At 36.0% G+C, this 23,390-nt stretch overlaps 2 protein-coding genes and 1 long non-coding RNA gene across 3 annotated transcripts; 1 reads left to right on the top strand and 2 right to left on the bottom strand.

The window, feature by feature from the left end:
- Positions 1 to 5,377: 5,377 nt before the first annotated feature.
- Positions 5,378 to 6,379, bottom strand: LOC130995181 (uncharacterized). The gene has a single exon (XM_057920334.1). The coding sequence runs from the start codon at positions 6,200 to 6,202 to the stop codon at positions 5,378 to 5,380; it is 825 nt and encodes a 274-aa protein (XP_057776317.1). The 5' UTR covers positions 6,203 to 6,379.
- A 5,045-nt stretch (positions 6,380 to 11,424) lies between these two features.
- On the bottom strand, positions 11,425 to 12,721 carry LOC130995183 (uncharacterized). The gene is made up of 2 exons (XR_009092086.1): positions 11,851 to 12,721; positions 11,425 to 11,776 (listed from the first exon to the last, which is right to left on the bottom strand). It is a non-coding gene; the product is annotated as an uncharacterized LOC130995183 (long non-coding RNA).
- A 3,229-nt stretch (positions 12,722 to 15,950) lies between these two features.
- On the top strand, positions 15,951 to 18,743 carry LOC130994522 (putative late blight resistance protein homolog R1C-3). The gene has a single exon (XM_057919565.1). The coding sequence runs from the start codon at positions 15,951 to 15,953 to the stop codon at positions 18,741 to 18,743; it is 2,793 nt and encodes a 930-aa protein (XP_057775548.1).
- Positions 18,744 to 23,390: the final 4,647 nt, after the last annotated feature.

The following is a 23,390-nucleotide window of genomic DNA, read 5'->3' as shown; positions in this document are numbered from 1 at the left end:
AGATTGATTGTTAAGACAGGCTGGCAATGTTTGAAAAAGGAGCTGCTATTAGTTAAGAAGGTTATGCCTACTTTCCTACTTAACATTACAATTAAGATCGGATTTTATTCCAATAAGAAAATGGACTTCACCACTTCTTATCTTTTACCTTTTAATCATCTCCACTTTAATTTTATTCTTCTCATAACTCTTTAATGTGAAGAGATGACGGCGTGTCGTCCTGCCACACCCCGCCGGGGGGCTGACGGCGGCCTGGAACGACATCGTGGCGATCAGCACCACCACCACCATTGTCATGTCGTTTATCTTGAGATGGGCTTTCAGCGATCGCTGCTTGATTAGAAAACTCAGTAAGATTGTTTTCATCTGTGAATTGGTGGTTGTGGGTGGAGAGCACTCTTTCGAGATATCCAGCGCCGTTTTGCCCATGGAATTCGGTGTTAGCTTCTCTATTTTATTGCTTTCCACCAAATATTGTACCATTTGGCATCATACAAAAACCTCATCAATGTATTGGTCGACCTAGCTTTATCAATCAATTGCTCTTTCATAATTTATGAGTGGTAAAATACGTATTTTAAGAGAGTCGGATGGTTTTTTGGGACAATAACTTTTATCGAATTTTAAGAGGGTCAAAGGATTTCTCTACCATTATCGAATTTTCAGGCTTACCCGAACGGACCAAGCACATGACAACTCGCACGAAGGGGTTGATTATGTGGCAAACACGTCATTTTTAGGGCTCCAGATAGGATATCATGTGCTTGGTCCGTGCGGGAAAGTCCGAAGATTCAATAATTGGTTGAGAAATGTCATGTAGATGCAACGCTAGCTTATTAATTAGTGTCCTATTTTTACAAGCTCAAATGTATTTGTCATAATTTCCAAATTAACCTATATTATTGTCATAAAAAACCCTTTGACTCTATTTTAAGATATAGTAAAGAGTGGATTTTGAAAATAGCCACTTTTATATAATAAAAATAAATTTTACCCACTAAAATAAAAACATAAAAAATACCCACATTTACCATTTTACCCTTACATATAATTTTTTTACAAATACCCACTGTTCACTAGTTGTGAATTCAACTCGAATTCACAACTGAATTCAAGTATTGGTTGTGAATAACAAGTGTTGGTTGTGAATTCGCGTGAATTCACGACCAACACTATTTCAAGTTGTGAATTCACAACCGATAAAACTTGAATTCACAACCAACACTATTTCAAGTTGTGAATTCACAACCAATAAAATTTGAATTCACAATCAACACTATTTCAATTGTGAATTCACAACCAACGCCAATAATTCAATTGTGAATTCATAAATCTGTTGTGAATTCAAAAACATTTGTACAAAATTGCGCGATTTTCATCAATTTCTTCGTTACTTATATTTTTTTTCGATTAAATTCAAATTGAATTCAACTTTTCCTCAAATTTCTCTTCTAAATGGCATACTTTCTTAAAGTAATTGAATAAGAACAATCCCCAAAATCTAGAATCCCTAAATCATTCTCATTCTCATCCCAATGATTCCAAGATGGAGAAATAATCTGATAGTAGACGATGACGGAGATCTTCAGATCTGTGCCTTACTCTAGCCGGAGCTGAGGCGGCGGCGTGGTGAAGGATGGGGTGGCGCGGCCGAGGCCAGGCTCCGCTGGACGCGATCGGAAGCAGAACAATGCAGCCGTCGGATTTTCGCAAGCAGGGAGGAAGCCGACGACAGCAGCGGCAGCGACACGGTGGTGGAGGCGGATGATTTATAGTGAGATAGAGAGAGAGAGAGAGAAATCGGCGCCGGTTGAGATCGGAGAAGCGGAGACGGCGGATGCGCCGCCGCCGGGGTCGGTAGCTCTGCTGCTGGCCTCGTTGTGGGCGACGGAGTTGGCGGTGGCCGTGGGAGCATGCGGCGGCGCCGCTTGGAAGAGAGAAATCGAGAGTTAGAGAGAGCGTGTAGAGAGAGAGAGAGAGAAATGAGAGAATGAGAGGAAGCTAGGGTTTGCCCATTTATATAGAAGGGTAATTTAGTCCTTTAACATAAAAAGTGAGTATTTTTTTAAATTTTTATTTGAGTGGGTAAAATTTATTTTTGTTATATAAAAGTGGGTACTCTTATATATTAACACTATAGAGTAAAGATGAAAAGCTATTAATTATAATAACAATAAAAGATAATTATTAATCTTATTATTTAATCCCTTAATTCATAACCAAAAATGGGTTTATATATTGAGTGGATTTTGAAAATACCCACTTTCCTTTAGTAAAATTAAAAATTAGCCACTAAAATAAAAACTTAAAAAAATACCCACATTTACCATTTTACCCTTGCATATAAATTTTTTACAAATACCCACGAATTCACAACCAGTGAATTCACAACCAAAATTTATTTTGGTTGTGAATTCAATTTTTAAAGTTTGAATTCACAACTATAAATAGTGTTAGTTGTGAATTCGTGTTAATTCACAACCCACGCTATTTCAAGTTGTGAATTCACAACCGATAAAACTTGAATTCACAACCAACATTTTTTCAAGTTGTGAATTCACAACCAATAAAACTTGAATTCACAATCAACATTATTTCAATTGTGAATTCACAACCAACGCCGATAATTCCGTTGTGAATTCATAAACTTGGTTGTGAATTCAAGAACATTTGTACAAAATTGCGCGATTTTCATCAATTTCTTCGTTACTTATATTTTTTTTCCGATTAAATTCAAATTGAATTCAACTTTTCCTCAGATTTCTCTTCTAAATGGCATATAATCGAATCTGCTATTCAATTTCGGACTCACCAATTGATTGGAGAAAATTGAAAGAAGAAGAGGGGATAGCTTCAAATTTAGCCTAAATTCCAACATAAGCGAATTCGTTCACACAAATGCAAGAAAATGGCAACAAACTCTGGTTCAAAATCTAAATTCAATTCTGATAGCATCAAATCTGCATCTCGAGAAGAAAAGGCCAAACTGTTGGAATATAAGAATATATAATGGAGAATTTATTTAATTGGTAGAAGGAAATTTGGAGAAATTGGTTGTGGACGTGTGTGTGCTTAGGAATTTGAGTGGGAGGATTGGAGTTTGCTAACACAATCTTTTCTTCAATTCACTTCATTACAAATTGATACAACCTCCACATATATATAGCAGTTAAGTGAGAATTCTATAATTCTCTTGATTTTTTTCTATCTAGATTTTTCTACTTAAAATATCTTGATTCTAGATATTTCTAATACAAATATCTTCACTTACTTTTTCTAGAATTCTCTATATTTTTCTTTTAAAATATCTTGATTCTAGATATTTCTAATACAAATATCTTCATTCTAGATATTTCTAATACAAATATCTTCATTCTAGATATTTCTAATACAAATATCTTCACTTAAAAAATCAAGTTTATTTTTATATTCCAACACTCCCCCTTAAACTTGATTTTTCATTCCGAGCAAACTTCTGAATTTGGCGAAATCCTTTCACGACGTGCCTTGCTTTATATCTTTCAACTTCACCTTTGGACTTCTTCTTAACCTTATGCACCCACTTGACTCCAATGGCCTTGTGCCTTTCCGGTAGTGTCACGAGCTCACACGTATCATTCTTGTTTATAGCTTTGATCTCTTCGTCCATTGCAACTCGCCAATTTTCACTATTTGCTGCTTCAGGTTCATAATCAGCAGATAGGCAAAACAAGGTGAGATCTTCTAACCTTTCAGTGTCTTCATATATCTCATCCAAATTCCTTGCTCGTGGTGTGGCTCTTTCATTTAAGAAAGATGGTGGCGAGTCTTCAGTGACTGGCACTGGTGAAGCTGGTGGAGTCACTGGCTCTTGTTGGACTTCTTCAACTTGCTCTTCTGCTCTTTCTTCTAACTGTGGGATGTAGGTGAAGTCACCATTGGAGCTGAAATCCCAGACTCCTTCTTCGTCGAACTCCACGTCTCGACTTATCACTGTTTTCTTGGTATTTGGATTATATAACTTATGGCCTTTAGAGTTAGAGTCGTACCCGATAAAGATGAATGCTTCGCTTTTATCGTCGAGCTTCTTCCTTCTCTCATCTGGTACATGCACGTAGGCTTTGCTCCCAAATACCTTTAGGTGGGAAATTCCTGGCTTTCTCCCGCTCCAGACTTCTTGTGGAGTCATTCCCCACACACTCCTTGTCGGCGATCGGTTGGATAGGTACACCGCGCACGCCACAGCTTCAGCCCAAAACTCTTTAGGCAGATTCTTCGTCTTTAGCATGCTCCTCGCCATCTCCATGATTGTCCTATTTTTTCTTTCCGCCACTCCATTTTGTTGGGGGGATCTCGGAACTGTCAGGGGCCGCCGAATTCCATTTACTTCGCAGAATTCTAGAAACTCCCTTGACGTGAATTCTCCGCCTCGATCGGACCTCAGGGCTTTGATTTGTCGTCCGCTCTCCTTCTCGACGGCAGCTTTGAATTTCTTGAATGCATCAAATACTTTCGACTTCTGCTTCAAGAAATATACCCACGTTTTTCTAGAAAAATCATCAATGAATAGCAGAAAATAATTATTTTTACCGAGGGAGCTTGGCTTGATTGGCCCGCACACATCAGTATGAATTAACTCCAGTGGCTTTTGAGCTCTTGAGCTTGACTCCTTTGGGAATGGCTTTCTGAACTGCTTCCCGAGTAGACAACCTTCGCAGAGTTGATCGGGATGCTTGATGGATGGTAAACCTCTCACCATCTCCTTCTTTGATAGCAACTCCAAACCACCAAAGTTCAAGTGCCCAAACCGAAGATGCCACAACCAAGACTTATCTTGGTAACACGCTTTCAGGCATTTTGCCATGTCATTTCGAATATTCAATAAGAACATTCTATTTTTAGACATTGGCACCTTGGCAATAAGATTATTTTTGCCATCTCTTATTGAAAGGTTATAATCTCTCATGTGAATATCATAACCTTTCTCTAAGAGTTGTCCCAAACTCAAGATATTATTTTTCATATTGGGCACGTAATAAACGTTGGAAATAAATTCATGATTTCCATTCTTCAAGCGGATTAAAATTTTTCCTTTTCCTTTAACTGGAATTTTAGATTCATCACCAAAGGAGACGTTTCCACTTACCGACTCATCAAGCTCCACGAACATGCTTCTCTTCCCGCACATGTGGTTGCTTGCACCGGTGTCGAGGTACCACGTGTCATCTCTTCTAGCTTCTCCTTTATATGCCAGAAGCACACTACCATTTGCTTCACTCGTGTTCTCGTCATAATTGGCCCTTTCTTCAATCCTTACTTTTTCACTTCTGCACTCGGAAGCATAGTGCCCAAAATTTTGGCAATTATAACACTTTATTGAGGATTTATCGTACCTCGACTATGGGTTGCTCCTCCCCCGACCACTTGTAAACTCATTTCTTTCACCATTGTTGACGAAGCCTCCTCGTCCTCGTCCACGTCCACGTGCTCGGCCTCTGCCTCGATCTTGCCCTTGGCCACGTCCTCTCCCGGACTTTCCATAGCCATTGCTCGGACCTTCTTCTTTCTCTTTCGGGCTTACGTGCAACTTTAAAAGTTGCTCTGAAATTTCTTGCTTCTTCTTTTGCTTCTCCTCGTATGCTTGCAACGACCCCAACAAGAGATCGATCGTCATCTCCTCCAAATTTTTAGTTTCTTCAATTGTGATTATTATATGCTCAAATCTTGGAGTTAGTGAGCGTAATATTTTCTCCATAATTCTAACATCCTCCAATTTTTCACCATTTCTTTTCATTTGATTAGACACCGCCAACACTCTTGAAAAATAATCCGAAATTGACTCGGACTCTTTCATATGCAAAGACTCAAACTCTCCTCTTAAAGTTTGAAGTCGTACCTTTTTTACTTGTTCCGCTCCTTTGCACGCGTTCTGGAGCTTCTCCCACGCTTCTTTGGCGGTACTCGCATTCGAGATCTTCTCGAAATCGTCGTCCCCCAGCGCTTGATAAATGAGACAGAGAGCCTTCTTGTCTCTCTTTCTCGCGTCTCGCAATCTATCCTTTTGTTGTTGGGATAGTGTGGCCTCGTCCCGCGGCTCCTCGTAGCCGTTCTCCACGATCTCCCAAACGTCATGGGCTCCCAATAGCGCCTTCATCTTGATGCTCCAATTGTCGAAGTTGCTCTTGTTGAGCATGGGGACTTGAAACGATTGTAAATTCGCCATACCACAAGTAGGATCTTGTGGCTTTGATACCACTTTGTTGGAATATAAGAATATATAATGGAGAATTTATTTAATTGGTAGAAGGAAATTTGGAGAAATTGGTTGTGGACGTGTGTGTGCTTAGGAATTTGAGTGGGAGGATTGGAGTTTGCTAACACAATCTTTTCTTCAATTCACTTCATTACAAATTGATACAACCTCCACATATATATAGTAGTTAAGTGAGAATTCTATAATTCTCTTGATTTTTTTCTATCTAGATTTTTCTACTTAAAATATCTTGATTCTAGATATTTCTAATACAAATATCTTCACTTACTTTTTCTAGAATTCTCTATATTTTTCTTTTAAAATATCTTGATTCTAGATATTTCTAATACAAATATCTTCATTCTAGATATTTCTAATACAAATATCTTCATTCTAGATATTTCTAATACAAATATCTTCACTTAAAAAATCAAGTTTATTTTTATATTCCAACACAAACTCCGGCGATGAATTCCTCACCCAAACTCCGGCGGTGCACCACATCACCTGCAACATCCTCGACGGCGCTGCCATCGATCTCCGCCCTCGACCGCTGCGAGATCTACGTCTGGCGCAGCACCTTCCGCCACCGTCGTACTCCAGCTCGCCGTGCAGCTACTGGCCGAAGAAGAGAAAGAAAGGGGGAGCGAGAGAGAGAGACAGAGATGAGAGAGCGAGAATTTTATAAAATATGAAGCAGCCGGCCCCGTCACGCCGCCATTCCTCGACCGGAAGGCCGTCGACGCCGACCAACCGCTGACCAGCTTCAACTTCGATCCGGCGGTGCTCCGCCGTCCGCCAACGCTGATCGGGGAAGAGGAGAGCCGGGAGCAGCGGAGGAAGCCGATCGCCGCCGCAGTCCTCGGCCTCAGCAAGCTCCAGATCGAGAAGAGAGAGAGAGAGAGAGAGAGAGAGAGAGAGAAGAGAGAAGAGAGCGTGCAGAGAGAGAAGAGAGTGCAGAGAGAGAGAAGAGAGAGAGAAAAAAATGAGAGAATGAGAGGAGGCTAGAGTTTGCCCATTTATATAGAAGGGCAATTTAGTCCTTTAACACAAAAAGTGGGTATTTTTTTATGTTTTTATTTGAGTGGGTAAAATTTATTTTCACTATATGAAAGTGGCTACTCTTATATATTAACACTTATATATTTATGAATATTTGTTCTTTAAAAATGATCATTCACAACCAAGAATATAGATTTTATTGTGATTGACTTATTTAAAAGGTAATTCACAACCAAACTTATTCTCTGTTATTGTCCTAAATATATATTTAGGGGGAAATTCACAACGAAGAAGAATAGATTTGGTCGTAAATTACTTTATTCAAAGGGCAATTCACAACCGAAATTTCTATTTTCCTGTCTATTTTCCTTATTAGAATATAACCTAGCTGGATACGCCAGTCTTAGATTTAATATTCTAATAACATTAAGATGAAGGAACCCAATTTATATCAATTATCCTAGATACGCTAGTAATAATTAATATACCAATTGATTCCGAACATGGTAGTTTTATCACTAATCAGTCATATTCCAACAATTACGGATTGGAGGTGCTAATTGACTGTAATCCAATTAAACCTAAGTTGGCCAGACTTAAATAAAATCGGAATTATCTTTAAACCCTAGGAATTAATCGAAATCAATAGGAACCAATTTTATGCTCAATTAGGTCTCACAGATTATTAAATTAGTGCTTCTTTATTCTTGCGGAATTTAAAGTTTAGCTATTCATAATTAAATTAACAATAATCAAAGAAATAAAAGCAAGCATGATAATAATCAAATACGATAAACAAATAAATGCAATCGAAAGAAATTAACCAAAACTTCAAACTGAAAAATTAAAGTAACGAATTAAAAATGGAATTGATATAAAGTCACCACAAGTATATAAAAAATTCGTCTGCCAAGGTCGAAAATACTCCAGCCGCAATCCTCTCAATTTCCAAAGCTAGAAAAAGTAATAACGCATAACTAAAACTTGCATGCATAAAAAAGTACTGATAAAAAGTTAAAGGAAATTATCTATGATGTCTCCTAATCAAAGTCAAACTAAATATCTCAAGTCTCCAATTGAAGCTCTTCCCTAAAGCTAGAGTCCTAATTAAAATCAAACACAAGGGAGTTAAACCCTTAAGTAGCCGAACACCCTAATTAGCATGAGTTTCGGCCCCTTCCAAAGAAACTAAAGCCCAAAATTAATTAAAAGAGTATTTGGCTTAATTAAATTATAAAATAATTAGCTCCAAAGCCAAATCTCTAAATTCCTCCAAAATCACCAACTTCTTCAACAATTTCTCGACTTTCAATAATTCTTCCATCTTGAAGCTTTCTCCTCCAACCATGCAATCCCTACGCCAAAAGTGCAAATAACGGGTAATATCCGAGCAAAAACAACGGAAAAATAACACGGTAAAAGATAACTAAATCGCACACATCATTCACCAACACTGTGTTTGGGGGAGAAAGCTTTTCTTCTTGAGTTGGAGGATATTGGAAAGAAAATCGTAGCAAATTGTAAAGAGCTTCCTTTATCAATTGCTACAATCGGAGGTCTTTTGGCAAAATCTGAGCGCACTAGAGAATATTGGCCGTATAGAGAAAAATTTAAATTCAATTGTGATTACGAATAATGATGAATTTTGCTTGAAATATTGCGAATGAGCTATACCTATCTGCCCAACTATTTGAAGCCATGCTTTTTGTATATGGGTGTTTTTGAGGAAGATATGGAGGGTTTTCTCATCAAGAGTTTGAGTAAATTGAAACAAATGGAGAAAGCAAACTCTTTTAGCTATCTTGAGTGTATGAGTAAATTGGAAAACTTTTGGAAATTAGTTTTGTGTATTTATATATTTAATTAATTTGTGGTGGTTATTTGTTTAATTTCATAAAGAATTAAATATAATATGATTATTCTATATTTTTTATATAGGTAATCGCAGTATTTTCATTGTCTCAATACCAATTTCTGGTGAGTGGAAAATGATATACTAAAATTGTGTACTACACGTGAGACCTTTGAGCTGTTGTAACAGCCAAGACCTTTGGCCTTTCAGCTGCTGTAACCACCAATGGTTAATGGCTAGCCATGATGGCATCATGAAAGCTTAACTCTTTCACCTCTCATGGTGTGGATATAGCCTCATTTGTAGATGGAGTAGAACACACAAACAAAAGTTCTCTCTTCTCCATCTCATAGGAGCATAAAGCTCAACTCTCGTCTCATTTAGTTCGCCGGAGCCTTCTTAGTTTGCGGTGCTGCTACTTTGAAAGACGAAGTCGTTTCATCTTTGGGGACTGTCGCCTTACCGTGAACACTACCGTGGCGTATCTCGTCTTGCGGAGAGAGGACTCCTCGACTTGGCTTTGAGTTTATTCTAGTTTCTTTTTCAAAGCATTTCCAGTTTTTCCATTGTAATCTTTCTTTTTGTTTTAAGTTGTATCGTGCTTCACGGGTGTACTATCCAACAAAAACATGCAGTGCAGCGCCGATTATGAATATGATGTAGAGTATTCGCAGACGATTAGTTTCCCACACTCCCTCAAGAAGTTGAAGTTATCTCTGAATTTGTTTCATCTGGAGTTGGTAGAGATATTGCAAAAGATATCGCAGACTATATATGCTTCGAAAACCAGACGAAAGACTGTTGAGCTTGGCAAGTCCCACCTTTGAAGTTATAATCGGATAGTTATTAGAATCATCTAGCATCTATTTAAATAACTCATTTAGTTTCTCTTCCTTTTGGGAAAGTTATGTGCTTAATTAATCTTTCTTACATCATTAGATCATCAGTTGCTGCTGCTACTCATTTCCGACCACAAATAATGACACGTCGGGAAACACAAATGCTTTATCAAATCATGTTTTCTAATTCTTGTTTTCTTTATAAGATTATCTCTAATAGTGATGGCCCAACTATGCAATCCTTTTAATATTAAATTAATTAAGTGATTGTCCAACCATTCAACCATAATATTTTATATAATTATTTTCTTTTTAATTTTAATTATGTTAAACATAAATTATGCAACATCCTAATTTAATTAAAGTGTTCAAAAATTTAAATAATCTTTTGCCAGCGAAAAATATCATTGAATAAAATCTTTGATTATTTTAAGATCATTTTTAAAAGACATAAACTACTAAATTGAATACTCAAAAGAAAACTTGAATTTAAAAGTGCTAAACTATGACATAACTACAACATATTAATATTATAACTTGAAAAGTTGGACATGATATGCAAAATAGTTTAGGATCCAAGACTTATGCTACACCAAAAATATTGGATACTAAACTAAGTTTAAAGGACATAGAAGCAAGACTTAAGCCATACAAAATATTAGATACTACACAATTTCAAAATAACAACATTGTTCAAAATATGACTTGATATGCCCATTAGACTCCACTGCGTCTTCAACTTCAATTTCCTGAAAATGTTAAATATTTTGGGGTGAGCATAGAAAGCATACTCAATGAATATCATGCAATTGTCCAAATTAATAAAATGGTAACACATACAGTCTTCTCCTCTCGCTTCTCCCTCTTCTTGTAATGACCCGACTTTTTATTAAGGATTATATACTTTTAATTACTGATTTAAGGATTGATTATGGTAATTAGAGTTCAGCATCCAGTTATAAAATACGAACTTATATGAATTTGATAATTTATATATGTAATGATTTATTTTTTTATTTTCAATAGATGATGCACTCAAAATATATTTTGAGTCCATTAATTTATTGTGGAGAATTTAACACTGAAGTGTTAAATATGAATCTTTTATCGATTGTTTACTTAAGCCCATGAGTAATTTATTTTATGTTAGAAGCAAGCTCAAATGGATTTTATGCTTCAATAAGAATTAGGCTTATATGTCTTAATGTATTTAAATGAGTTTGGAACCTTATAATTAATATATTAATCTCTTGGATATTTTAATTAGAATAATCTTAAGCATGCTGAATCCTAAAGCATGCTGAAGAATTTTTGAGCGCATGCTGAAGGAAATTCTTCAGTCTTACATGCAGGCTGAAAGTGTTCATACCTGTAAGTTGAAGAATTTCCATCCAAGCCAACCCATTTTTTTCTTTTATAACCTACACCATTTTTCAGCCAATTCCCACCTCTCACATTCATCTACCATCTCTCTCGCAGCCAAGAAACGACACCACATCTTTCATCATTCAAGGTTTATATTTCTAATTTATATATTATCCTTCAATTGTATACATCAATTCCAGAATACCAACACATGCTCATTAACTCAGATTTACATATGCTTTGATAAATGAAGAAAATGAGTAGCAAATTCATAGATTTACAGTTACTAAATATGTACTTGTGAACTGAAGTTACAAGGAAAGAGTTAAAACTTTTATTTGAGCAATTACAGTATATGATTCTCGCACAAAAACCCTTTGTGTTGGCTGATTGCGTGTGTGAGTCGAGGTCAGGGGGAGGGCAGCCTCGGTGGCTCGTCGTCGCCGGCGGTTGACGGACGGCGACGGAGCCGCGGTTGTCTCCGATCTGCCAAGAAAGGGAAAGAGGAGTTTCAGTTTTTAATTTAAAATGAAATGAGAATAGGGAGATCCGGGGCTTACCTTTGTGAGACGGTGCTCGGCTCCTCACAGCGACTCACGGCGATGGCGACTCCAGGAGAGGCGGCTGCCGGATTCTTGCTGCCAACGGCAGCGGCTGACGGCGGCGCTCCTCCAGCGAGCTGCTGGCCGTCGATCGCAGGCCAGCCAGCGGCGACTCCGGGCGAGCAGCAGCAGCTCCAGGCGGCGACAGCTCGACTCCCGGCGAAGCAGCAGCAGCTCCAGCGGCTTCCAGTCGACGGTGCTCGCCGAGATCCAGTTGCAGCGGCGGCGGATCTGCCATGGAAGAGAGGCGGAGGCGACGGAGCGGCGGCGTGGTTGCGCTGCTGTGCCTTTCCAGCGGCCGAGATTGAGCGAGAGAGATAGAGGAGAAGAGGGGGGGGAAGAGTTCAGGGAGAGAGGAGGAGAGGCCGCGCCGCTCGCCGGCGGCGACGGCGCCGTTGAACGGCAGCGGCGGCGGCAGAACGAAGAGAGAGAGCAGAGAGAGTAAAGAGAGAGAGCAGAGAGAGTAGGGAGAGAAAGAGCCGAGAGATAGAGATAGAGAGAGAGAGGCGCATTTGATGTGTGTGTGCTGAGTGTGTTTTATTGTGTGTGTATATTTAGGTTAGGGTTTCAGCCGGGTTTGGGCCGGGTTTCAGCCGGGTTTGGGCCGGGTTTGAGCCGGGTTTGGGCCGAAAATATTGGGCTCCCTCTTGGGCCGATTTAATTAAACTCTTGGGCCGATTTAATTAAATTGTTTGGGCCGATTTAATTAAATTGTTTGGGCCTTATTCAAAGAAAAACATGATAGACTTAATTTATCTAATTAATTTGGGCTTATATCTATTTAAATTATTTGAGCTCTTAATTATTAATTTAAATTGAGCTTGATTAATTTAATTATATATTGACCTTTAAATTAATTATTTAAATGGAGTTCTTTATTTCAAGTATTTATAAATGGATTACAAAATGAAATATTTTGAGTTAAACTCTCATTTAAATTAATTCTTTTCAAACGACTTATTAATATGGATTATTTGAAAAGGATTAAATTGTTTTATGTATGAGAAAGCATGATCTATGATGATATAATTTATCTATGTAATATTATAGGTTTTGTTTTTAAATGACGGAATATTTGACTTGATGACATAAATAGAACGAGTTATGATTAATGCGCATGTTGATGTTCGAATAAATAGTTTCGAACCTAAATGATAGTTATGTGATAATGTTTTGAGTCTAAGGTTTTGACGAGATAAGATTAATATTAAAATTTACTAATTATTTTAAGGGTGATGATGGGCTCACTTATTGGGCTTCATGATTTTATTATCTTGGGCCTCATTTGTTGGGCTTTAGAATTTAATTGATGTTGGGCCTAATATTATTAATGCATTGGGCTTTGAATTTGTTCATTTGGGCTCGAATTAAATTCCTTTTGGGCCTAGTTTATTTTATTGGGCCGGAGATTAATTCAATTGGGCTTTGCTTATTTTATTTCCATTGGGCTAATATATATATTGTTTGGACTCTATTATTTTTATAAATGGGCTCTTATTATTTATTTTGATTGGGCTTCTATTAATTATTAATAATGAATTTATTATTTTTATTAATTGAACTCCTACTATTTTAATTGATTAAGTTCAATGAAATTTATTAGTTAAGACCAATGAGATTTATTAATTTAGGCCCATTATTTAATCCTAATTATTTTAATTAGTGATAAATTTTAAGACTTACTAATTATTAATTAGTAAGTGAATTAGATTATTTTAAAATGAGTAGATTATTAAAGATTAATAATCCGACCTCATAAGACGAGCTTTAATTCCTTAAATAGGATTAGCATCTCATAATTTAATTAAAGGAATATGAGTCATGCATAATCATTTCACGCATCTTCATTTATTGAGATTTTTCGAGAATTAGAATCTTATTTTAATTTCTCGGATTAAAGGTCAAGCACCAGAGTTAGAGCTAAACCGTGAGTCTGCTATTCAGGTAGGCTTTCTACGTATAAACTAAAATTATATATTAGAATTGTTAAGACTTTATGCTTATGAATTTAAATGATATTGTCAATGCCTAAATGCTTTATGTTTTATTATTAATTGCCTATCTGATGTTAATCGAATTCGGATTCTGGATGGGACCGCAAATCCCTTCGGAATTAGTGTACACCTTGTGATCGTGAGTCATCTAGCGGGTTGGCCGATCATAGTGTCCGTAGAGGGAGGCCTCCCTCTCGGCACGAGTTACTGATATGGTGATTAATGATATAAAATACCTGCGCGGGTTATTGATGAAAGAAATGATATTATGTTTGGTAAATACGAGTCTTTAAAGGAAAACCCTCGTATCTTACTACTGTTGAAAGGCATGACAATAAAATATTATGCATGTATGTAAATTTCGGCAAGTGTCCACTAAGTACTTTTGTACTTAGCCCTGCATGTATTTTTAAATGTGCAGGTTGAGCTGTGATCGAGGATGTAGTGTGCAAGCGGAGCTTCTGTCAATCTAGGATGAGTACCTCAGAGTAGAGTATATGTCTTCATACATATATTCAAATTATTATTCCGCTGCAAACACTGATTTTACTAAGACATTATGTTATCTGTCAAAACAATATGTACTATTTAATAATGTACTCAAACTCGTTGAGTACCCCTTTGAATAATATTATGTACGGTCCCCTTGTGGCCTTCATTGATATCTAGATATTTCGATTGATTTCTTTATACAAGTCGAGTCATCAAGAAAACGAATATGCCCCTTTCTAAATCCCGCTCCTAAATTCCCTCCCTTAGTCGCGGTTTTCCCGAATTTGCTATCCTTAGCAAGTGCGGTCGTGACACTTCTAGTCGGCGGCAGCGGCCGCCCCCGCGTCGCCAGCAGCGCCGCCCAACCGCCGCCTCATCACTCCTCTCACTCTCGACCGGCACGTAAAATCTCTCTTAAAAAAATAAAGTCAACTGTAATTTGTTAAATGATAATTGGGCTTTTGATGAGTGAAAATAAATGGGCTTCTAAATTATATAATAAAAATCTTAATCCATTAACAAAAGAAAATATAAGGTCCAACATAAATAAGCTGCAAATCAATTTCATTTAGGCCCAATTTAAAATTAAAAGTAAATGGAAAATTATAATTCTCTAGGTATAATCTATAATTTAAAATTAATACATCTAACTAAGGGCGCGACTAGACGATTCATAAACTGAGCATATAATAAAAAATTTCAATGACTAACAATAATTAAAACTTCAAATAAATTTAAAGATAAATAATTTCAAATAAATAAATTTGTTTCGGACTGTTACAAATTAAAACTAACATTAGCACTCGTGCGTTGCACGAGTAATATTTTTGTATTTTATTATATATATATAAAGTTGATACCAATTCAATTATAACAACCCCCACCGTCGAGAGATTCGTGAGAGAGAAGAGGAATTCGGGAAGGAGATTTATTAATTCACGACGAGCCGGAAGGAAGAAGGTGAATTTCTTTTCAAACGTGAAGGAAGAAGATATGAATAAGATGTGCAATTTTTTTCTAAAACACGAAGCAATTCCAACAAATTCGATTTTTTTTAGTATTTAATATTATGTGTAATTTTAAATTCATATATATTTTGTGTAAGTGTTTATGTGTAAAGTTAAATCCACGTCATTGTCATCCCAATTTTACGGTATTCGGAAATAAAAATTGTGGAAAAATTAAACAAATATTGTCAAAGTTTATGATAAATAATGATTTTTTTAAAGATTGTGAAAAAAAAAATTAGGGCAAAATTCGTGATATTACATGCATCTAATCATAATATAAATAATAGACCATTGTTTTACAAAGACTTTTGGTCTTGGTCAGCACCGTCAATTGCTAGATTCTAAAATGGAAAATTAAATGTAACAACACGTCATTGGACTCTTGAATTTGTGTACGGTTTTATGCAAAATGAAAAATAGCTCGACAGGAAAAAAAAAATTGGTCAAGAAAAGAAGTTGAGTGGTCACTATATGCTCACTATGTCAAATATATCTCATATATATCTTCATTCACACTTCCCATAAATATATACATTCTGTGTCTGCATCCAAAGAGTTAATCATGGCGGCTTATGGAGCTCTGTTTTCTCTTATGCATATCATAGATCGCCTTGAAAAACATCCTTCCCCTCCAATTTCTATCCACAAACAGCAACTTGAATCTCTCACTGAAATTGTTACCTTCTTGCAGGATTTTCTTGATGCTTATATTTCCCCAGTTGTGGATGACCATGAAGCGGATCCATTGGAGCGTCGCATTGCTGATGCAGTTTATGCAGCTGAGGATGTCATCGAATCCCAAATTGTGCTTCAAATTCATAACCGATCCACAACTCGTTGGAAGATGATCAATTTTATCAACTTGTTTCGAGCTCTGTGTAAATGCGCAACTATTGAGGAGGACTTCTATCACGATCTACAACAAGTAATAGAAGAAATGAATTTGATCAAGAAGGAAGCCTTGGAGTTTGCAGCAGCAGCACAACTGCAGACAAAGGTCTCCTCAACTCATGGTGGCTCTTCTTCCACTGTGAAGGAAAGCATAATGGTGGGCTTCGAGGAGGTGTTACTTGAAGTGCTGGATAAGCTCACCGGAGGCCAGCTGAGTCGCCAAATCATCCCAATTATGGGGATGGGCGGCATTGGTAAGACCACTCTTGCCCGACATATATTTGAGCATGCGCTTGTTAAACAGCGTTTTGATATTTGTGCTTGGACTACAATTTCTCAAACATATAATGTTAGAGAGACACTTAGAGAAGTTCTTTTCCAAGCAACTGGAAATTCAGGTAGTGATCTGAGTGAGGACGAATTGGGATTAAAACTATACCAGTATTTATGGGGTAGAAGGTATCTCATAATTATGGATGATATGTGGAGTATAGAGGTGTGGGACAAGATCAGGTCTTTCTTTCCTGATTACAACGATGGGAGTCGAATAATTGTAACAACTAGGCTCTCAAACTTCACTTCACAGTTGGGTGAGTCATATGGCGTTGATATGAAATTTCTAGATGAGGCTAGTAGTTGGGATTTGTTCATCAACACTGTGTTTGGGGGTGAAAGATTTCCTCTTGAGTTGGTGGATATTGGAAAGAATATTGTAGCAAATTGTAAAGGGCTTCCTTTATCAATTGCTACAATAGGAGGTCTTTTGGCAAAATCTGAGTGCACTAGAGAATATTGGCTGCGTATAGAGCAAAATTTAAATTCAATTGTGATTACGAATAATGATGAATTTTGCTTGAAAATATTGCGAATGAGCTATACCTATCTGCCCAACTATTTGAAGCCATGCTTTTTGTATATGGGTGTTTTTGAGGAAGATCGTAGAATTCGTGTCTCAATGCTGAAGAAGCTATGGGTTTCTGAAGGATTTTTAAAACCTGTGAGTGGAAAATGTTTGGAAACAATAGCAGAAGAGTACTTGAAGGAGTTGGTAGATAGAAATCTGATTTTACTTGACGAGTTGGGGTTTAGTGGAAATGTAAAGTTTTGTAAGATTCATGATTTGTTGAGGGACTTATGCTTGAAAGAAGTTGAAAAGGAGAGGTTTTATCATATCATAGAAAACTCTCCTTCAGTCATAGATAACGAACGTCGGATTGTTTTTAAAAATGCTGGAAGTAGGGTAATAAGTGAAGTCTCGGGATCTTTGTCACATCCTCGTTCTATAGTAAGTGAAGTCTCGGGATCTTTGTCACATGCTCGTTCTATAATATGTTATGATGAGGGGAAAATCTTTGAAAGGCCTCACAATCTTAGATTGTTGAGAACATTCAAAGCATATGATAGAGATGCACCAACTCATACTATGGGACGTGGTGTTCATTTCCTAGGCGATGTTTTTCAATTGGTGAACTCACGGCACCTTGCTGTTACACTTCATTGGAAGTCCAAATTCCCCTCTTCGATCAATTTGCTTTGGAATCTATATACGTTGATAGTTCATTCTCAGTCTTCACTCGATAAGTTTTGGGATATGAATGGATGTAGTAATATTGATCGTGGTTGGCATGATCTTATTGCACCGATTGAGATTTGGAAATTGCATCAACTTAGGCATCTCGAGTTTGTGAAAGAAGGATTGATTCTACCAGATCCTCCGAGTGAGATGGTTATCATGGAGAATCTACAAACGCTCAAGGGAGCAAAGAATTTGTACTTGAATGAGGAGGTGGTTAAAAGAATTCCCAATGTCAAGAAATTGCATCTAATTTACAATTTCGAAGATATGGAGAGAGCAATCTGTTTAAGCTATCTTGAGTGTCTGAGTAAATTGGAAAACTTGCAGTGCCGCATCTATCATGGATATGATGAGTATTTGCAGAGGATTAGTTTCCCACACTCCCTCAAGAAGTTGAACTTATCTCTCTGTTACCTTGATGATGATCTGGATTTGGTAGAGATATTGGAAAAGATAGGGTGGTTGCCCCTTCTTCACAAGTTAGTATTACAATATGGTGTCTTCAAAACAGGCAAGTGGGACACTATCGAGGGCCAATTCCGGAGCCTCAAGCTACTAGAGTTATGTAGGTGTAAGGGTCTACAAAATTGGACGATGGCAGAGAGCTCCCACTTTCCAGTTCTGCAGGAGCTTCGTCTTCGAAGTTTGGATAAATTGGAGGAGATCTCTTCCGAAGTTGGAGAGATACCAACGCTGAGATCAATTTATTTGGAATATTGCAGTGAATCAGCGGTAGTGTCAGCTAAAATAATAACAGAGGAACAAGAGGATTTATATGGAGACGAACTAGACCTTCATGTTCGAGTTCTACTTTGGGACAGGGACGAAACTCTGCTGAGCTTGGCAAGTCCCAACTTTGAAGTTACAGTGAGATCTTTTTTTTTGTAACTTTGAGCTTTTGTTGCTTCATTACTTTAAGCTCCAAGTCATTCTATTTGAATAGCTCATTTAGTTTCTATTCCTTTTGGGAAATTTATGTGCTTAAAAGAATGGCTGCAGAAGCAGTAGAAAGGATACTCTACGATGCTGTATCATACAGGGGATGTAACAAAATTTCAAGAACTAGTTGAACAAGATCCATATCTTGTTGAAAGTGTTTTCATTTGCATGTTCAAGAAATGTTCTACACGTAGCAACGCTGCGGGGGCAAGTAGCCATGGTTGAAGAGGTGTTGAACATCAACCCGCAGCTAGCTCGAGATTTGGACTCCCAACAATCATCACCTCTTCACATCGCAGCTGCGGAAGGGAGCCTTGAGATAGTGAAAAAGTTGTTGTCAGTAACCCCAGAGGCGTGCTGGTGGCGAGACTGTCATGATATGAACCCCATGAATGGACATGAAGAGGTGTTGAAGGAGCTGCTCTCTATGAAATGTTGTCTTGGCAAAGGGCCTCCAAATACAATGTCCCAATGTTTGATTACTGGTAATACCTTCCTCCAAATACACGTTACTATAGTATTCATAATTATAATATTTTAATAATTATTAATTTATAATATTAATATATATGATCACGGTTCTCTACAAATTATTACTTTATTATATTATTATTTTATTAAGATTGATGATTTTTTGCATTGGGCCAAGTTGGAACATAAGAAATTTATTAGTTTATAAATTTTATTAATTTATTGAGTATTATTTTAAAGAGGTCGTAGAATTAAATAGAATAAATTGCAAATAAAAGAAACTAGAATGAGAAAATTTTCAGAGGCTAGAGATTAAGTGTTAAAAATCACAATAAAAACTATATTGTTCTATTTTTTAATTAATATATTTGAAATGACAAAAATACCCCTATAATTTTTGAAAAATCCCAAGGGGATCCAGTGAGATGTACATGTTTGAAAATTCAATATGACTACTAGATTTCTTAAAAAAAATACAATAAAATCATTATAAATTAATAACTGTGGAACCTAAGATTTTATTGTTAGTAATTTACTAATGTATCGATAAAATAATAAGTTTGTAATTTATAGAGCATTTTCTTAATTCCATAAATTATAATTTTAAATAAAGTAATAACTTGTAAAATAAACCAGCGATAATATTTAAAACAAATAAAGTATGTATCTATCAATTCATTGTAGCTGATATTATTGGAGATCTCGGGCTTATGATATTAAACTGGAATGGGTATTGTGAGTATAATATACTCCTTTTGTCCCACTAAGTATGACTTCCTATTTTTAGGCACAATTACTAAAAAAAAAACGAGTGATTAAAGTATAAAAGCCATGGATAATAATAGAGCCTACAACTTTTTGTAAAAAAGAGTGATTTTCATTTTTGGAATGTGTCATTATTAATGGGACAAACAAAAAAGAAAATAGAGCCATTATTAAGAGGACGGAGGGATCCCTTTATTTAGTTTTGTTTTTGTAGGAATAACCTTTGTTTGTTTAATAACCTAGATTAGCTAACCAAGGGAGCATCGGTTAGCTTTCCTCAAGAAATCCATCATTTTAGGCCGGGCCAAGTGTTTTTGAAGGACTTTTAGCTTTATTTTACTTGGATTTCAGACACAAAAGTTAGCCCATTAAAGGAGCTAATACACCCATTACAAGGAAATCAAACTGGTCCCCTATAACTATAGTTCCCTAACTATTTACTTTGGTGTGATGACTTTTTTTGAAAATGTGTAGTGTGTTTGGGAGGATGAATTTGTGGATAATTTTTAAATTTTAATTTTAAGAGTAATTTTATATTTTTACACAAAAAGATGGCCAATTTTTAAGTTTTTATATGATAAGCTAATTTTTAAATTTACTATATAAAAGTGGTTAATTCATATAATCACTATCCAGCATTTTTTCCTCAATTTTTTTCTCACTTTTGCCACTAGTTTTCTTTCTCTTATTTGATAAACATGCATTTTTACCTCTTGGTGTGTCATTTTTAATGCTTAGTTGTGAGGATTTTGTGTGTTTGATGGTCTATTTGAGCTTATATTCGTTTATGGTCAAGAACTTGTTACTTGCTTGTGTTTGAACGAATTTTCAGAAATAATGAAGCCGAATTTTGAAGAATTAGCTGAAATACAAGTTGTAGTTCGTCTCGATAGGAGTTCGTGAGCGCAAACGGATCATAAATCAGAGTTCGGACGAGGGAGAACGAGCCAAAACAAAATCGCTGCGCAAAGCTGTCAGAAGTTCTGTTTCCTCGCGCGGGCTGGAGGCGCGGCCGCGCGACGTGGCCGCGCGAGTCGCCGTTTTTCCGCCCAAAATTCATTTTTTTTAGTGATTTTGGGTATTTTTGAGAGCTACAAGACCTAGGGCATATAAATACTCTCCAAGAACGTATTCTCTATAACCTTTTATCAGCTTATATCATATTTTACTTTTCCTGAGAGCTGAGAGAGACGGAGAACAGAGCAAGAGCAAGACTGAAGATTCTCGATTTTACTACGGTTTTTCTTGTTGGATGTTTATTTGTATTTTTGAGATTTTGATTTCTAGTCATATGTCTATGTGTGGCTAGAATCCTTTTTCCCAGGGTTTAGGGAGTAAACATGATTTGAATTTCTGACTGTTTGGTTCAATTAATTGAGATTGTTTTTCCTTTTTATGTTCTTGTTACAATTGTTTGCTTTATTGATTGGCCACCAATTTAGCATAATCATAGGTTTTAATTTGAGATCGGGAGATGATAATTATTACCTGAACTAAGAACATAGAACACATATATTTAATTCTAAAGGGAATTGATATTTGTGAGGGCGTTAATCCTATGAGCTTTTAGGAGTTGCATGTTAGAAGTGCGATCCGGGGACGGTAGCCTTGCATGTAATCAACGGTTTGTATGCCACGGGAGTGGGTATAGACTAGTTTTGAGATTGCCTTAGGAATCATCTTATTAATTGAATTGAACATGTTAGTTAGGAGAATCTGTTGAAACCTTTTCCTTGGGAAATCTTCTCTTATCTGTTTCTTTGTTTCACAGCTTGCTTTATTTTCTTTCCTGCTATTTATTTATTTTGTTCTTTACTACAAAAACTCTCATTTTCATTTGTCCAGATAGAGTAGAATAATTTAGGATAGGCATTGATAATAATTAGTCTCTGTGGAATACGACCTTGCTTGCTACTGTACACAATTGCACCCGTACACTTGCGGCGTGTTAATAAAATAGCGAACATTATTCTTTTCTAAACATCATTAGATTTCGATTCATCAATTTTTTTTAATATGCATCTTTAAAAAAAGTTATGAAAAAATTATCAAAAATAAATTTAAGCTCGTGACATGATCTTTAAAATGGTATAAAAATTATCAAAAATAAATTCAAAACGAATAAATTATGAAAAAAATTAAAAATTAAAGTATTACTATATTTTATCTCCATTAAAAATTTTAAACTTTTTTCTCTTTGTTTCTTTTTTTTTATATTAATTTTAGTTCACTTCCTATATTTTTTTAGATATCAATTTTTGTATCTTGTATTAAAATATATTATACTTATAATAATATTAATTTAATGCAACTAAGAAGAGTGATATTCATTCATTTTTAGTACTTTTAAATTTTAAAAATAAAAGTAAAATATATATTATTTTAATATAAATTTATAGAAGAATAATTAGTTATAATCTAAGTAATAGAATTTATTATTTGATTTAAATATACTTTTTGTAGTTATGTTTATCTATAAATTATTTATTTATATAAACATATTTTTTATTATTTTTTCTCATAATTGAATTAGTATCAATTTTATATAAATATAAAATATAAAAATATTTTCCGGTGCATTGCACGAGATGCAAATACGAGTATATATAAAACCTAACTTCAAAATTGATTTTTACATGATAAATCAAGTTTCCTAAAAAATGAGTAGAAGAAATAAGTAATTAAATAAGAGTAAATATATAGAATTGTCCACTTTCATATTGTAAAATTAAAATCTAGCCTATGAAATAAAAATATTAAAAAATAACCATTTTGAGCAAAAGTACAAAATTACCCTTAATATTAAAATTTATAAATTTAGCCACTCATTATAAAAAAAAAAAAATTACTGCCCCTTGCCCCCACCACCACCACCACCACCACCACCAATTTTTTTTTTTTATATTGTCCCTGCACCCACCCCACCCCCGACCCCCAATCCAAAAAAAAAATCTTTTTCTTACTGCTCCCGCTCCTGCCCCTCCCTCCCCCCCCTCCCCACCCCACCACTCACCCCCAAGTCAAAAATTTTTTACTGCCCCCTGCTCCCACCCCCGGGACCCCCCCAACACCCATCCCTCCCCCGCCAAACATCACCCATCCCCAAGGCAATTTGTTTTTTACAATCAGATCTATGAATTCACAACTTAATGTTCTTGAATTCACGATCACATCTATGAATTCATAATTTAATATTTTTGAATTCACAACCAAATATATGAATTCACAACCAAAATAAATTCTAGTTTTAGTTGTGAATTCAAACTTTAAAAACTCAAGTTCACAACTACTTGAATTCACAACCAAAATAAATTATGGTTGTGAATTCGGTTGATTGTGAATTCACAAGCAAAAAAATTC

Source organism: Salvia miltiorrhiza, chromosome 7 (genome assembly GCF_028751815.1).
Source record: "Salvia miltiorrhiza cultivar Shanhuang (shh) chromosome 7, IMPLAD_Smil_shh, whole genome shotgun sequence".
NCBI lineage: Eukaryota > Viridiplantae > Streptophyta > Magnoliopsida > Lamiales > Lamiaceae > Salvia > Salvia miltiorrhiza.
The sequence above is the reverse complement of the archived record's forward strand: the minus strand, read 5'-3'. Positions and strand labels throughout refer to the sequence as shown.